Source organism: Trachurus trachurus (assembly GCF_905171665.1).
Source record: "Trachurus trachurus genome assembly, chromosome: 1".
Lineage (NCBI taxonomy): Eukaryota > Metazoa > Chordata > Actinopteri > Carangiformes > Carangidae > Trachurus > Trachurus trachurus.
This window is the reverse complement of record NC_139891.1, coordinates 21,070,839-21,088,432: the sequence shown is the minus strand read 5'-3', so window position 1 is coordinate 21,088,432 and position 17,594 is coordinate 21,070,839. Positions and strand designations below refer to the sequence as shown.

Genomic DNA, 17,594 nt, shown 5'->3' with positions numbered 1-17,594 from the left:
CGCTGACCTACGCAATCTACATATTGCATTCATGCTCAACCATTTACGAAAACACATCTACCTACAGCTCATCATTGCTTGTTCACAATACAGCGCTCCTCATTACAACTGGTGGTCCACGCATGCTGTTACATTCATTATAGTTTATTGGACCATGCTAAGTATGGCACCACTGTGTGGATCGGTGAACTCCCCAGTGGCCACATGACTGCACAGTTTTCCTCCAATTAGGCTGGGCTAGTTAGGAAGCACTTCATGCAATATTCAAATCGACGAATGGTCCGTCCTTCTCTCCTAATAGCATGCGAGAACAACATACAACACGACACACTGGAACAGAAACCCCTCTGTGACCCACAACACACCACACAGAGAGGGGCGAAATGATTGGTTGGCGTGGATCAACATTCTGTAACCAAACAGTTTAACCTGACAACTATGATGTATAGTAGATGCTTATGTTTCTGAATTAATGGGCCATATTAAACAGAAGGCAAAGAGGACAACAGCTGAGGCCCAGCTAAATGGCTTCGAGCTCGTCTTGGCACTCAGGTTATTGGTGTAACCAAATAGCCTCTCACTGAGAAGCACACACATACATATAAATCTGTGTCATATTTGAAGTTTTACCATCAATTCTAAGGTAAATATATACGCAATTATACTCCTGCCTATCCACTGGATCAGATGGACTGAGCCAAATCCTGTGTACAATTAAAGATAATGCATGTAAATCAAGTCCTTTTTCTTCCATCAGTGAAAACACTACACTAGTGTTAGTTCTTAGATGTCTAGTTGGTCATGATATGTTCTGCTGCTTTCTGCTTATAGAGAGTTTCAGCTGGCAAGCACTCACCCTGAGTTTCCTCCCAAAGACGATGACTTTTCCTCGAGTCTGTTCTTTCCTAAACCTCCACTCCACCAGGTTTTGGCCGTTCTCTCCCGGCAGTGTCATGTTGCGTCGGGCTATAGTTGGGTTAGCAGCACCTGGAGATGGAAATGAAAAAGACATGGATACGGGCACTATTTTATCACAGAAACAGCACACACAAATAAAACAACAGCAACATAAAAGGCAGCAAAACACTATTTGTTGTTCAAGATGTGAGGGTGGAACCTGCCGATGAACTCAGTTTCAGTGTTGGGCATGAACGCAATGACGAGTGACCTGGGCGAATCCATTTGCTGCTAATGAACAGGAGGGTCATTAACCCTTGTGAAAGTCAACAACAGTAAGCTGTTTGCCAGGCACCAAATATCATCAGAAGAAGAACTGTGTTTTATGGGGGCAACCGAGGATTTACGACACCAGGCATGTGAACTGAAATCTCTGCACATCCTTCAGTTAGAAAGTGTTGGAGTCTGTGCCAGCCTGTCATCAATTTTACGGTTTTGAGCTGCTGCAGAATATGGGTCGTGCAGTGTGGATACAATTTCCATTGCATAATATACCTTGACTTCACCTCTTTCCTCACTTTCTGCATAATACAAAATATATATAGAACCAAATTCCATCTGTTTTGAGTTGTCCTGCTTCATGACACAGTGTTTAAGTGGTAAGACAGATACCGACACCCTTTTAAAGTAATTTATGATTCTATAGCATCACACAGGGATTTATCTGGTTCGGGAAGTGATAATGATTCGGGTGAGTAGGAGGAGGGTCCACTGAAAAAGAAAAGCTCAGAGCAGCTCATTAAAAAAATTCTAACTTGTGAACTATAAATGTGAACTAGTTCATTTTAATCTGTGTGAAATGAACTTTGACCGAGCTCCTGTGAAGTGTGAACTTACACAACTCTGCTGTTTAATGGACAGTTCAGTTTGTTCACTTTTGTTTTTTTTCATACTGTTTCTAACTTTGCCTGTGAAAAAACACACATTTTTTACTGTAACATTACTGAGCTCTTCTAGTTGAAGTTGTACATAAAGATGGACGACGGGTCTCCACTTCCCTGTACTGTACACAAAATGAAGCTCAAATGTTCCTGATACAAGAGCTGCCATTTTGCACTGGTGACTTCATTTAAAGCCACAATCTTCACAGTAATGATGGTGGGGGGGGGGGGGGGGGTAGACAGGGTGTAGAAGCCAACTGTCTATTAATCATTTACTATTAATTTACTGATGTTTTACAATACTATATTAGAATAAAAAAAATTATTTTGGCTGGTTATAAAAATTCACACCATGATTTACTACTAGGATTGTCAACTGCATCATCCTATATCCTGCCATTCATGCAAAACAAAAGCTCTTGGTAATATATGGAATACTGAACATTATGATCTACAAGCATTTATCATGTAAAGCCCACACCCATACACATGGCAAATTAAAAGATTAAGAGTCATATTACAGTCTTTAAAATTTTGCCTAACTTTGCCAAAAAAGAAAAAAAGAAAAAGAAAATCAGATTGGTCCATATTCTTATTCTTATTATTTATTAAGGGTAAGGCAAACAAAGCTGCATACCTGCCAGTATGTGTGGCTCTGTCTGATAATGCGTGTCCATCCCATTGGCATAGATGACTCTCAGTGAATGGTCATTACCCACCTGGTAGCTGTTACGAAGCTGGTCTATATGAGAGAAAGAGAAAATATCATCAACGAACCAGAGCAATAGTTCTCATTGATTTTGTTTTCAAACTCTGAGGCGTTTAATCAAAAACGCTGGAATAACCTGATCCAGACTGAGGGCAAAGGACAGAAATAGACAAAGAAAAGAAGAGAACAAGAGAGGGCAAGCCAGAGACAGGGGGATTAATATAAGGAGAGAAAACAGTACAATTAATTTCCATAGGCATTGTTTGAACCTGTTAATGGAGCACAGCGCACATATTAATATCCCCCGGCTCTTTTAATTAAATTCCCCTTGACCTCTTACAGGACTAATGGCTGGCGGGGTTCAGAAGTGTGTGTATGTGAGAGAGGGAGAGAGAGGAAGAGAGAAAGTTGTTAGAAGCTATAGACTTTTTCTGAAATACCATCAGGCAAATGACTCGTAGACTTTTTGACAGGAAATCAAAACATTTCAGGACCAAACTTTTTTTTGTTGACATTATCACCATAAGATCAGAATGTTGAATGCTGTGTGTCCTTTGGTTAAAGAAAACTGGCGTCAGCTATTGTTTAGAGTAGTCTTATTTTTTGATGGTGGTTACATGCTATGGTTTACAGCAGCCTATTAGAAACAGAGCATGATAATGCAGCAACATTAACTTTTACTGTTTACCATTTACCATAACTGTTGAACTCTGAATTACCAACACCTTCCCCCATTTTCATGATTTAATCAAGAGCATAAAAGTGACAGAAGTAGAAGTACATTAGCTACATTAGCTCACCACTTCTGAGATACACCTAATGTGATTTCACATATACCAATTACACACAGTCATATTGAGTAATGATAGATGGTAGTGAGGAGGCAAGACAATAAATAATATACTTGGATTGATGGAGAGGAATGCTGCACTTGTCATGGCTTTGAATAACTTATTAGATGCCAATCAATACAGCTTTGCTGTGAGGGAGAACCTACTCACACGAAACAAATCACTGCCACACACTCCAGGCCTCACTTCAACTGGCTCATTAGTTCAGATTTAACAAGGTCGTCAATGCTAAATTATAGCTTTCCCTGTCTAAATGTCTGACATGAAGGATGATGAGGATGGTCATTTTTTTTTCTTTTCGTTTGCATTTTTCTTAAAATCTGTAATTATCAGAGCGGACACATTGACAGATCAATCCACGACTCACTTCCTTTTCTCACATCAATTCTCCAGGGTTTTGAAGCTAGAAAGCTGACAATGCAGTTGTGTTTTTGTTTTTTTTCCGCTGTATCAAAAAGTGTCTGTGTGATTTACCCTGACATGAACCGCAGAAAGTGAAAGAACATCCTTTTTTAGTACTCACAGGGTGTTTCAATATTCTATTCAATTTCATGTGAATATTTAAAAGGAAAACAAACATAGTTAGTGCCGCAGCTATTTGACAATTTTACTCTAAGTTTTAACAGCTGTTTCTTGAGTTTTATTTATCTTGATTTCAGAGCAACTGCATAGTCTTATCTTTTTTCTTATGGACATGAATTATCAAGAGTGTGTTATATAATTCCTTACATGTGCTGGTGATGGTTACTGTCAGTAGCTAATGTTATATGATGGTCTATTATATTTACATTTGTGCAATTCAGAAATGAAACATTTAAAAAGAAAAAATGCAGCTGCAGGAACTCAATGCAGTTTCTCCCTATATCAAACCTGTATCCATACCTGATTCTACATCACCCACACACACATGCAGGCACACACTTGACAGAGAAAAGAAGAAGCAACAGTTTTACTACGGTTTGGCAGTTTCATCAAACCTCAAATCAATGATAAGTGAGGGATGAGTCAGTGTGATCACACACCTGTGAGGCTGATTAGCACTGCGAAACAACAGCACATTTCCTAACAGACATCCCATTATCCTCAGATGTCTTTGCAGAATAAGAATAAAGGGATGAGAGAATCTTTCCGTTGGAAACAGTGACAAAATCAAAAATATATTCAAATCCACAGTGAGCACATTTTTAAATAAACCAGGTGTGTTGTTGAACAGAGCTTGAAATACAGTGTGAAAGCGGAACTCTGAACAGCTATTGATTAACAAACTACTGTTTTGCAGCATTAGCGAATATCATAGAACATGGTTTTCCCATAGTGCATTAATCTGAGCAATTAGGTTGAACGATCATTTAAAATATTATCCATTTCATGATGTGGCAGTGCGCAATTACAGCTGCAGTCACAATCACAGGGTCTATCATGTTTTACAGTAGAGCTAAATTGTGTTTTTGCATCGTTCAACAATCTGAACTAAAAATAACTTAATTTGACCATTGGTCAGAGATATATACATTTAATTATTTGTGTGGTGCATTTGGGTGCCAGGACAACAACAAAGACACACACTTGTATAAGCACCTTACCCTGCACTAGAGTGTAGAAGGAGTCCACTGAAGACAGGTTGGTTGTTATAGATACATCTTCATCCCTCCCTGACGTCTCAATGTCTACAGCCACAGCCCCCGAAGACATGTCTCCATGGAGATTGGTCACCACGCCAGTGGGAAAGGTGACATTAGTCAGACGACCCTCGCTGTCATAGCTTCAAGGACAGTGAGGATGCAGGAAGGGAGGAACAAGGGGACATTAGTTGTCATTACTGTAAAGTGCTAGATAAATTCTATAAAAATATGAATATCCATCCATCAGCACATAGATGTAAACATAGTCAAGCTGCTCACTCATAGAAGGTAGTCCAGCCTATCTGGATGCTCTTGGTTGCCAGCAAGCCGCTGTTGCCGTGGTAACTAAACAAGACTAGTTCCTGACCCTGAGCTGTGAGAGTTTTCAGACCTCCATTAGTCCCGATGGTTAGCCAGATAACCTACACATGGAAGATCACACACAGCAAACAGGGACAGGGTTATATGTTCACATTCTGCCAGTTGCCAGTCAGCATGTATTTACATACATTATCTCAATAGTTATAATAACACCCCCTACCGTGAACCAAAAAATCGCAGAGGTCAAATTGCTCATATGGGTAACAATTGCATGAAACATTTCAAGACATGCTCATCTCACCTGATTGTCAGGGGCAACCACACGTACAGGCATCCTGTTGGTATCTCTACGGATACGGAGGGTGTTCCCGCTGCTGTCTGTCACCGCAGTTACGTCCTCCTCATTGCTGAGAGTCAATAAACAGAGGGGGGAATATATGAGACAAAGTTTGCCAAGGACAAAACCAGAGCCTGCTGAAATAAAATACCTTTTAGGTGTAAAGAATGAAGAGTGAAGAAGTACAGAATATTTATTATTTCTTGATTTTCCTTTAGCAAGGAATGTACTGTAGATGTGGAATGCAGATAATCTTCAGTATAAAATCCTTACAAGTTGTATTTTTTTCCACCAAAGCAAATACCATGTTCATTTCCACAAACACAAACCTGTAGCTAAAGTTGTATTTGTAGTCTCCTGTGACCAGAGACATGGTGAACTGATGAGTCCCATTCGTATCAAACACATAGAGCTCTTGAGAGGCCGGAGAAGCCACTTCATAGGAGCTGGGACCTGAAGCCAGAGAGCCTGAAAACATGCAGACAAACAGCCAGTTAGTCAGATTTAGACTTTTTAAATCAATTATTTTCCATGATTTTTTTTTTTAAGTTTCACAGTAAACTGTTACAGTGTGATGCAAAAAGTTTTCTATACTTGTGTTTAATTACTGGGTAGTTCTGCTTGCAGGAGCATGTAGACTACAGCAATCAGAGCCAAAGCAACTTCCTGGTTGCAAACCTCCCGTTTAGCCTGAGAGACCATGCACACTTCAGCTTGGTGTTAGGTGAATTGCTATTATAGCTGTCATGCTGTGTGGCCCCAAACTAGATTATTTCAAGCACACTCACATACAAACAGATTGCACATTGCGAGTGTGCAGCTTTCTTTCTGGTCCAAATATGAGTCCATCTGAAGTAATAAGAGTGTACATAAACCCTGGTAAACTCCAGTATACCATACTATTATATCACAAATGCAACAGATGGGATGGTTGTACAATCATAGTAAAGTGAACCCTTTGTTTGTGAGTAAGCGAGTGAGCAAGTGATGGAGATGTGATCAAGTTACACCTACGCTGATTCTTGGACTTCTCTGGTTGGCTGTTAATCTACTGGATATTAATAGTTTATTTCACATCATCAGTGTTTACAGTGGATCCACAACAGTTGTCAGCTACTTTGATTGTTCAAATAGGGACCTGGGGCTTTACTCAAATTAACTACAGAAGGTAACAGGCCTTCATTAGAGGCAACTGTAAATGGCTCTGTGTGATGTGTGAAATTGATCATACTGGCATTTTAGTTTAATTTCTGGGTCTGATCCATCCCCTGTTTTCCTGGTCTGTGTTGCTGTATAATCTCAATGCTTCCTGTCACCATTTCAAATTAAAAGCCCTCTGGCATTTCACTGAACAAGAGGAGTTTTGGCTGACTGCCGTCTGCCAGTAATACAAAAGTGGAGAAAAACATTTGCATGCTCACTGTGAATGTATTTTCTAATGTGTGTATACACACCAGTGGGTGGTTGATTGCGTCTTATGGCTCGAATCCGTATGTTTCCCAGATCTGCCACATACAGTGTCCCGTCAGGAGAGACCACCAAAGAGGAAGGACAATTAAACCTGGCATCTTTAGCATAGCCATCGCCGGTTTGATAGCAGTCACAGTTGGCATCATTCTGCAGGACATGAGGTGGGGAGAAGTGAAGGAGAAAGTAACAAATAAAGACAGAAAAGAGGTGAGAAACAAATAGTAGCAGCAATTCACGGAAATACTCAACTTGGCACGTGTTAAGAATGCTAAAGGAGGGACGTGGGCACCAACGAATATCTAATCCACACCAATCTCTGACAGTTACACATTCATTTTGAACTTAAGTGGGTTCAGTGAGCTGACAGCCAAAACAGACGACTATGACAAAAGAGTTAAGATTAGCATATGACATTATGATCTAAAAATAAAGGTATGGCAGGCTGAAATGACACTTTTCAGTGTTAACTGATATATAGTATATGTGAAACAGCTGTGGTGTAGTACCTTGCAGTCACAGTCAGATAGCATTCCAGCTAGGTGGGTAATTTCACCATCCGTCGACACCTGGTGGGGTCACAGCCAGAAATAGACATTTTAAAACTATAGAAACAGAAGTGCAAAAAAAATTAATGAGCTTTCACTGTGCATACATTTCTCATATTTTTCAAGACAGTAAGATCCAGTCAGCATAAACCTACAGTATTCTGGGTTGGTAATGTGCAGCAATCCACATGTCACATCCAATCAGTCCTAATACTGTATTGCTTTTTACTAGATGTCATAGTAAAGCACTTCCCCATGCATGTCCAACTTTAGTCTTTGTACTATATCTGGAAGAAGTTATAGAGCTGCAGTAAATAATTCATTAAAAGAGTGTGTAGGGGAAGATAAAGAGTTGGAATTATATGCAGATATTAAAATCTCCCTAAATGTTCTTTTGGTGGCAATAACTCTAAACCGGGAGTGCAATGATCCCACTTGTATTTTAGGAATTAGGCTACAAATTATCCAAAAGTCTAGTGGCTGTTGGCTAATGATGACTCTTCTCTCAAGCAAACACTTTAATGAAAAATCTTAACCCAAAACAAAAAATGTAAACTACTGAAAAAGAAATTAAACATCATCTTTTTGGATTTATGACTAATGATGTCCAAATATATATTCATGGTGTTTTTCATAAGAGTTTACATAGTTTGGTACAGATCAGGATCAGGCTGACAGGTGCATGATTGTTTGGCCTTGGCGGCTCACGTTCTACTGAGTGTCCTTCTAGTTTTTATTTATTTTTGTGTGTATGTGCTGTGTTTGCTTGATTTTTTTAACTATTTGATTGCCTGTTAATGTATGTAAAAAAAACAGCTGCACTTTTACAGAAATACAAAATGAAAGGAAAATACTACACACAAGTGTTACTAAAAACCCAGCATGCATTAGAAGCAATACAACCCACAGGCCAGTGGGTTTTAAGGGGTTAAATCATTTGACTGCTATGGGGTTCAAACCAAGGAGTCGCAGGTCCTTAAATTCTCTCACACTGTCTTAATAACTACTGTAAAGGGAGCACTGGAAAATACACATGCAGATACAGTAATATGAAACATACAGTACTGTCGAGAAGAGTCCAGTGCCCACATTCATAAAGCATCTTGAGGCTAAAAGCAGCTCTTAACTTGCCAACTTTGAAAATTGAGGAATCCTAAAGTTAGGACTAACATGGCCAGTAGTTTTTCCTGACTAAGAGAATTCACAAAGTCACTCAGCGCTAAAAGTAGCAGCTAAGTCTGGGAGAAGTTAGAAGCAGCAGAGAGGAAAGACTCACAAAAGGGCTACAGTTATTCCACGTCCCTGTGTTCTGGAAAAACCTTGCACAATGCTGAATAACTTAAAAAATACATCTCAATAACAAGGGAATAATGATTGTTGTGGGTGAAATAACATCTCCTACCAACTGAGCCAACTTGGAGAAAGAGCCAAACCTTATGAACAGCACTGAATCCTTTTTTCTTTCAGTTGTAATTGTCTGTTTCTCAGTGCTTTTTGTTATTACTAGACAACTATGGAGTGTTGTGGATGCATTTTCACCAGCACAGACCAGTCTTTCATTATCGGCTCGCTGTGGTTCCTGCAACTGAGCTAGTCATAGCAAACACTCAAGGTCTTTTCATCAAGGAGTTTTCATTTCTCCTTAGTAACAGGTGGTCTCAGCAGGACTTTTAGTGATAAGATGAAATACTTTGGGAACATGGGCCCTGAATTTGATGTCACTGTAAATGAGAAATGTTCCATCATTAATTAGGAAATTTCTGCAGATGAGTGAGCGGGACGTGTCCTGAGGGTTACCTGTCGAATGCGGTGAATCTTCTTCTCATCTGTCTCAGCGATGTAGAGGACGCCACTGTAGGACAAGGCGATGGCTGTAGCTCCTTCAAGCATGGTCTGGACAGCTCTCTTCCCCATGGTGTACTCTATACCAGGCACCTGGCAGTGCATGGGTCGGCCGGCCACGATACGAACCTGAGCATACAAATGCATGCAATCTAAGCTTTGTGTCTTATGTTCGGGTTTAACACCATTTTACGACTTGATATGGTTTACTTATGGTGATACAAAATTAACATAAAATGATTCCTTGGAAATCCAAAAAACAGCACATGTGACAGAGTATTTGTAAACTGTACAGTGCTGTCAGTGTTGGTATAGACAGTACCTGTCTGTTTTCAGTGATCTGCAGCACAACGTTGTTGTCCAGGACATAGATTGAGTTATCCATGGGATTGATGGCTAAATCTGTGGGCCATTCTAGACGAACCTGGATGTATAGATGACAGATGGAAAGCAGAGAGAGGGGGTTTCATTTCACAGGCTACTCTGACTCTGTATAATTAAATTATAGTGTATTTTGCTATCTGGAAGTATTGATTCTGATGGTCTGTTTCCTGGATGAATCCTGCCAACTTTGTTTGTCTGAGTAAACTCTGAGTTGAATGAATCAGTGCCCACGGCCTAATGGTACTTTTAAATAATAAATGATCTCAGAGTTCAGCAGCACAGCACCGACTGTGGGTCAAGTGAGGACAGAGGTCTGCTGCCTGGGTGCAGAGAATGTGAGAGAGCAACCACTTCAGAAAAAAGTTGCTGATAGTTCAACTGGACCGACTAACATTTTTGAGTACTTTCTGCCCCTGGGGGAGCATTTGTAAAAGGTTTCGTGGAAAATGGTAAATTAATTTAAAGTATGCAAGCAGAAATCTAACCACAATCTAAACTGATTATCCATACATGGTTGAAGCCAATCTAGGCTTATATTGGGTGAGGATGCAGTACACACTGGGCAGGTCTGACAGCTAAAGACAAGCAGCTGGCCACAACTATTGGCATTTTAGACTCACCAATTGACCTAATGTGCATATATTTGCATTTTGTAGGAGGCCAGAGAACCCAGAGAGAATGCACACAAGAAAAACAAGCAAACTCCACAATGAAAGGCCCAGAGCCGAGGTTCAAATCCACTACTTTCTCACTTTGAGGTGACAGCGCTTACACGGTGCACATCTAACAGCTTTTATAAAATGTATTGTTTCCATTAATTTTCTTATTAAATTATGCAAGTGTTTACATATTTGTATTCTGTTAAATTATAGATAAGTCAGTTTAAAAATACAAACTTTATTACTAAGGCATACAAATTAAAAAACAAAACATCTGTCTACCAGGAGTAATACCATCACAGCCTACTACAATAAATAACTGCATGCAGAGGATATAGTGCATTATCAAACATTTTATACGTATGTATAGTATAGTTATAGAAAAGTGTATATCAGTGGAAGGAGCAGTAAAACCTGTGAATGTGTGGGTTGCCAGTTCATCAGTTTCCGCAAGTGAACTGAAGAGGTCAGCTAGATAAATACTACAAGTCAAACTGAGCTAAATTCTGCAGAGACAGAAACACAGTCAAAGTTCAGAGAGTTCAGATGAATGCGCTGCTCTGCCCACAAAACACTGACCTCAGCTCTTCCTCATCCTCTCTTACATACTACATGTACACACTCTCCATCCATTTTGTGTGTGCAAGGTTATAAATTCTCTTTCTGGAAACAAAAGCATTGTTAGGATGAAAACTCTCTGCCTGCATTTGTGTGTGTGGCAGCTCACATGGTGAATGATTGGTGTTGTTGGAATATCTTTTCACTATAAATTTCTGATTTTTTTCTGTATATGTTTAGTGTATGTTTTGTCTGTATCTTACACTGATTTAGCCTTGACAGAGAAAAATAGATACTTGCTTCTTACAAATCATCGATTCTTAATTAATTCTCGGTGAAGATGTAAAGGGCTTTGTTTGGATCAGCCCCAGATGTTTTGAGAGTTTTTTATTTAACAACCCTCCTCCTATGACTAAGTGCAACCAGGTGAGCAGAAGTGATTTGTGTTGAATAGACTGAGTGCATATTTACAGTATGTGGTGTTTTCAAGTTACCTGTCTTATATGCATGCTGGTATCGCAGGTTAAAGGTCGCGCAGAGGTCAGATCATTGCTGCCCAGCATTGTGGAGATGATCCCATTACGATCCACTTTCCTGATCATAGTCCCATCCACAAAGTATATCAAGCCATTTTTATCGACTGCAATCCCTGTAGGAAATAGAAGCAAAGAATAGACTCACGATTTAAATCTATTGCTCCTGTTGATTATTAATACATCAGCTACAGGATGTGAAGGAGAAATGAAAGCGTGGTTATTCTCCTGAGGGAAAGTCAGGATGGAGCTGCAGTGAACAATAAAAAAAAGAGTACAAGACATAAACCATAAATTAAGAACATCTAGAGCTTGGGTGTATTAAGAGAAGTCAGTCAGGATTATTATGTGAATGAAAAATGTCACACATTTTACACAAACGAAAACAGCAGCTGTGCAAATCAATATAAACCCAGAAAAATGCACAAATATAACAACATATCGTACTTTTCAAAATCGTTCAAATGATAACTCAGGACATATTCATGTTCAAATGTGTTTCACATGTTGTTTTGTTGGGAGACCAACAACTTAAAACATTGTGGTGGCTAAATGCTTTGTATGCTTTTCATTGCATGTCAAGTTACTTTGCAAAATCGTGTTAGTTGGGAAACTCACTCCAACTCCGCCAGAGGGTGTTGTATGTAGAAGCAACAGTTGCTCCCATCAAGTCGAAACTTCAATAACAGAACTGGAGATGACGCCAATAGGGGAGCACCGTACATATAAAAAATGTATATCTATGTATCTATAAACTGGTGCATAGATAATTATAGAATTTGATCTGAATGATACAGGGTCATCACTCAGACAATGCACAAAATTTGGTTACGATTGATTACAACGGGTGTGGCCTATCACAGAAAATCTGAATTTCAACCTGCACATTTCACCCTCCAAACTTCAAATCGAAGTGTCAGCAGCAATATTAACTTGCATATAACAGCATATAACACGTATTATACACTCAACTTTTGTGATTCATATAATTTTTAAGCAAATTTGAACCAATGTTTTCCACTGCATTTAAACAAAACCATTGTATGTGTGAATTTTTTTCTTTGTTGGCAAAAGTGGCATATCAGCACACATCCTGGAAGTGATATAAATTCTGTGCTGCTCTCAGCCTGAGACTAGCATAACACAGTTGACCTGCAGGTCGGACTTGCTTTGCCTTAATGGGCTGCCTGCCATAGAGGGCTCAGCAGCCATGGACCCTGCTGTTACCTCTTTGCAAGTCTAGTTACCTCTTGTGTTAGTGTGTGTCTCTTGTGTGTGTGTATGCACCTTTAGGTCCCAGTAGTTGTGCCTCTGTAGCTTTTCTTCCATCTCCACACCGTGCTTCATCAAATGGAGGACACTGTTCACCTGTACCAGCCACGACTTCTCCGTTACCTGAAAACACACACATCATGAATTCATTCAACAGTTCTGATCCTGTGTCTTTTCACCTGGTTTATTCCAAGTATTTCAGCTGAAGTGACTGCATGGGAGTAAACTGCATTTTAAAAAAAAGGACAACTGAGAGTTTTCATCTTAAACAACAGGGTGTTCTATGAGGGAAATGAAGATGATTCTTACTAATGAGGTCACGGGCACCGCTGAGCATCTTGGGTCGGTAGATTCGTCGCGAGTTGGTGTCTGATGCGTAGAGCTGCCCTGTTACTGGGTCAGTGGCCAGATAGTAGCGGTGAGCAGGGTTGTTGCTATGGAGAGTTTTTAGTGGACAAAAGGGGAGGTCGGAAACAAAGATAGAGAGAAAAAAAGAGGAAATAATTATTTCACGTTATACTGTACCTTTAATTACATCAGCATCAATAACAACACTGTTTGAGGACAGTAGCATTTACAAAAATGTATGGTTTCCAACAGACTCTTAAATTATTTGTTGTGACATCACAACCTGACGACACCTTCCATTACAACGCAACTTTTTAGTGCGACATCAAAGTGACATCAAATCGTGGTATTGTAGGAGACTTCCTGGAGCTGATGATGACGATAAAGAAGAACTGAACATATGGAAGGTTGGTGAGGTGACAGCAAAGAAAATTTATTAAATTAAAAAAAATAATTTACTGCCAATATTGTAGGTGTGGTTGGTGTGTGTGGCATCTGTGTACCTTTCTGTTCTTTTCACGAGATTTGAGTGTGGGTGTGTTAGATGTGTAAGTGAGAAAGTATCTTTGTGTAGTGTGTGTGTGTGTGTGTGTGTGAATGAACAGCAGGTTTGTCTGTCTGTCAGTCTGAACACAGCTCCGTGGGAGCACTGGGCTGTCACTTGCCACCGACACCCTCTTAATGATGCCTGCCACACTGTCACGTAAAATCCATCACACACTCACACAGGCAGGCATGGATATATACATATGCACTTGCCTTTGGCCATAAGTCTCAGTGGTTGGTGATAATCAGCAGATGATCACAGGCTGTTAATTAAGACAGCTAAAAATAGATACACTTTGTGTGTGAGACAGAGGCGGTCTGTGTTTCTCTGTGCTTGTAGAACTCAGACGTGCCCTTTTGTTTTCATTTAACCTTTATTTAAGCAGAAAAATCCCATTAACATTCAAACATTTTTCAGCAGCAACACAGACAAAACCCATGGATTCAGACGGACCACAGTGGAGCAGTGAAAACAAATAGAGAAACACAGACCTGTAAGGAAAGAACCTAATTAAACTCACTGAATCATTTGACCTGCTGATTCTGTTAAAATATAACATGAAGGCAGTCTGTCAGTAAGATCCATTCTGTTAATTAAACACAATGATATCCTGGCAGCTCTGCTTCCACTTTATCATTTTCAGCATTTAATGAAGAAGCTCAGTTCTTTAGTTTTATAGCCCCATGTGCAGACAAAACAACTTGTGAGGATGTTTTGGGTGGCATAGCTTATGAAAGGCATGACTCAGTGTGTGTGTTCAGTTAAACGTACGAACATAGCCCGAGGATGGACTTGACATGTGGATGGCACTTGATCATTTTAATATGCCAGCACACATTAAAATATGTGACTGAACAAGAACTAGAAAGAAGCAAGGTCATCAGGAGGAAGACAAAGGGAAGACAAATGGGACTAAGTCCAAACCTAGTGTACAGCTGGTCTACATATCGTAAATGTGTAAAACTGAGGGGTGTAGTTTAAGACCGCAATGGAACCGTTATAAACAGCTGAGATCATTGCAACCTATCATCTCCTCCTCTTTGTGCTCACATACACAGAATTTAAGAGGGCTCAACTCCCAATAAAGCTGCTCTCATGTACAAGTTTTTCTGTTTCTGTTGTGTGACTGAAACGCAGCCCATTAAGACCACAAATTAACCAGCACTTCAAGACATGTCCAAGCTGCTGCCAAAATCCCGTTTTACAACCACAACACAGCCTGACAAAATCACACAAACACATAAGTTGAATTATTTCAGCTATCTTTACTTGTAAATATATCACTTGTTTTGAAAGCGCATGCAATCAACTTGGTCATGTGGCTTTTTCGCTGAACAACAGTGGAACTATGATCACTCAGTCAGTCACAGGCATTTGCGATGAGGTTAGCTTTGCTATTGCAGCCAAAAAAGGAACAAAAAGGGAGAAATAAGAAAGGAGTGATGGATGCAATGACTAAATGAGGGAAGATGCCAATTGGTTCATTTCTCTTTGCATAATCCTGCTGACGAATAAACAACCAAGCATACTGATAAATTAAGACAGGTGAAATGATCACCTACAGGGAATACAGTAGCAAAGATGAATGTAAAATATGGCTGGAAAAGGATAAATCAATTGAGAAAAAGAGGATAGAAGAAGAAAGGACTCAACCATAAAGGAAAGGAAGGAAATAATCACAACAAATGCAGCCTAACAGAACACAATGTAAATAAGCAGGTCGTTAAAAAGAAAAAAAAACTGTGATGTGTCAAGTCCCCCCAAGAGGGAATTGTGTTTTAATTAAAAAGTGAACTTTAATTGAAAACTACATTTTTGATGAGTTAAAAAATGAATCCAATCATTGAGTCTTGCTGATGGCAGAGAGGCTCTAGGTGTGGTGCTGTCTATATGTATAAGGAGTTACTTTTCATTTTCAGAGGGAAGGATGGAGAAGTGAGACGGGAAACTACGGTACATCCTTATTGTCAGTGTAAATCACAGGGAGGCCATAGAGGATGGATGGATGGATGGAGGGGCGAGCTGGAGCAGTGCATCTGATGGTGGATGCATCCTCATTGTTAAAGGTCGAGGAACCGAGACACCCTAACTCAGTGGTTCCCAACCTTTTTTGGCTCATGACCCCACTTTGACATCCCAAATTTCTGGCGACCCCGCAATCACGTACAGTCACGTGATTGTGGGGTCGCCAGAAATGTTTCCAACTTTACCGAAGTGTGGCACTTTTCCTAATCTCGAAAGTCTCATAATTACAAGATCTTTTCTCATAATTACAATAGAAGGTGTATCATTTTTTTTAATCCAGTGAATGCAATGCGCTTCCGTAGAAACAAACAGATCAAAATTAACTTAACTTCAGCACTCAACGACTACTACGACCTGGATGACTGAGAAGCTTCATGGACAGATTTACCCTGAAATGACAGGATTAAAGTGAAGGAGCAGCAGCACTAATCCAATCCTCGTAAATATCACTGTAGTGATATAACTGGAGCCACTGGTAAAACAGGGGCTGCTCTGGGAAGCTTCCAGGTGTGTATGTAAAAGAGTGAGTGAAACATCCTTGAATAAATGAAGAGCATTAGCATTTATCATACACTTGTGTACAGATATCTGTGGAGAAAGAGTAGCAAGTAAATGCAACTGTTTTTTGGCACTTACAGTACTAGAAATGAAACACAATATATGGTCCCCAAAGTAAGGGCAATATTGCATCTGTGCCTTCCAAAACCATTAAAAGTCACTGCAGAATAATCTATTTAACGTTTTAGCACATCATATTCAATATTTATTTATATGGTTATGGGAATATGGGAATATGATGGTGTTGGTATTTACAGCCCTTTACAGTGCACATAAAAATACTGTACTGCAATACTGACATATGTACGACACAAACTTGAAGAAGTTTAGTCGAGGCCAGTGTTGATGGACACCATCATGCCCAGGATTAAAACTTGCCTCTGTCTGTAAGGACTGTTGACTGGTGGAAATGTACACATCCAGCAACCGTTGGACTGACAAACACACCGGTGCTCAGGATGGCTGTGGGCATCAAAGACATCCTCCATGCGGTGGAGATACGGCGCCAGGAAAAGAGATAAAAGAGGAACTTTTCTGCTCGAGGCTCACCCATGGCATAACTAAACGAGATGACATCGTAGGTGCCTCCACTGAGCAACTTGACAGCACAGGGGTCGAGATCAAGAAAATATTTGCCCGTACCACAGACAGTGCCCGCGAAACGGTAGGGAAGCAGATGGGCGGTTGCGACAACACAGTCTGCTGTAACTGTGAATCAGATTGGTCGTCCTATGGAGAGGTTTCATTGCAGTATTCGGCATATACAGGATATTATCACTCACTCAGTCACTCACTCACATAAGGAGTTGACAGCGCTTACAAAGATTTTCCTCTCCACTGCCTGTTAAAGTGGCTTCATTGACAGAACTCTACACACATCACTAAGAATGGACAATCGAAAGAGTAGCGGTGTCAACGTATCAACGTGCACACCAGACGAAGCATGAGTGGCCGGTGAAAGCAAAGAGGTTATTTGTGATATCCATCTCACCATGGTATTTGTATGTGTGAATGAGTAACAGAGAAAATTGATCCAGAGCAAATAATAGGCTGACAACAACATGATTTCCAACAAGGCCACATTTCCAATAAGCGTGTAACTAACTCGCGTGTATAAATTGCGCTTCTGTCGGACCTGTCATTTTCATTTTCTGTGAACTGACACTCTTCATCGT

The 17,594-nt window shown here is 40.0% G+C and overlaps 1 protein-coding gene across 1 annotated transcript in view; it reads right to left on the bottom strand.

Annotated features, from left to right (window-relative positions):
• tenm3 (teneurin transmembrane protein 3) overlaps positions 1–17,594 on the bottom strand; it is a 182,603-nt gene that overhangs the window by 17,208 nt on the left and 147,801 nt on the right. Inside the window, exons 25-37 of the mRNA XM_083978996.1 lie at positions 13,251–13,375; positions 12,957–13,064; positions 11,631–11,785; positions 9,858–9,959; positions 9,491–9,664; positions 7,655–7,714; positions 7,133–7,295; positions 6,008–6,146; positions 5,643–5,748; positions 5,300–5,442; positions 4,982–5,160; positions 2,476–2,580; positions 857–987 (exon numbers count right to left, since the gene is read on the bottom strand). Of these exons, the coding sequence (XP_083835122.1) occupies positions 857–987; positions 2,476–2,580; positions 4,982–5,160; positions 5,300–5,442; positions 5,643–5,748; positions 6,008–6,146; positions 7,133–7,295; positions 7,655–7,714; positions 9,491–9,664; positions 9,858–9,959; positions 11,631–11,785; positions 12,957–13,064; positions 13,251–13,375 (1,690 nt within the window). The remainder of the gene's footprint in view (positions 1–856; positions 988–2,475; positions 2,581–4,981; positions 5,161–5,299; positions 5,443–5,642; positions 5,749–6,007; positions 6,147–7,132; positions 7,296–7,654; positions 7,715–9,490; positions 9,665–9,857; positions 9,960–11,630; positions 11,786–12,956; positions 13,065–13,250; positions 13,376–17,594) is intronic.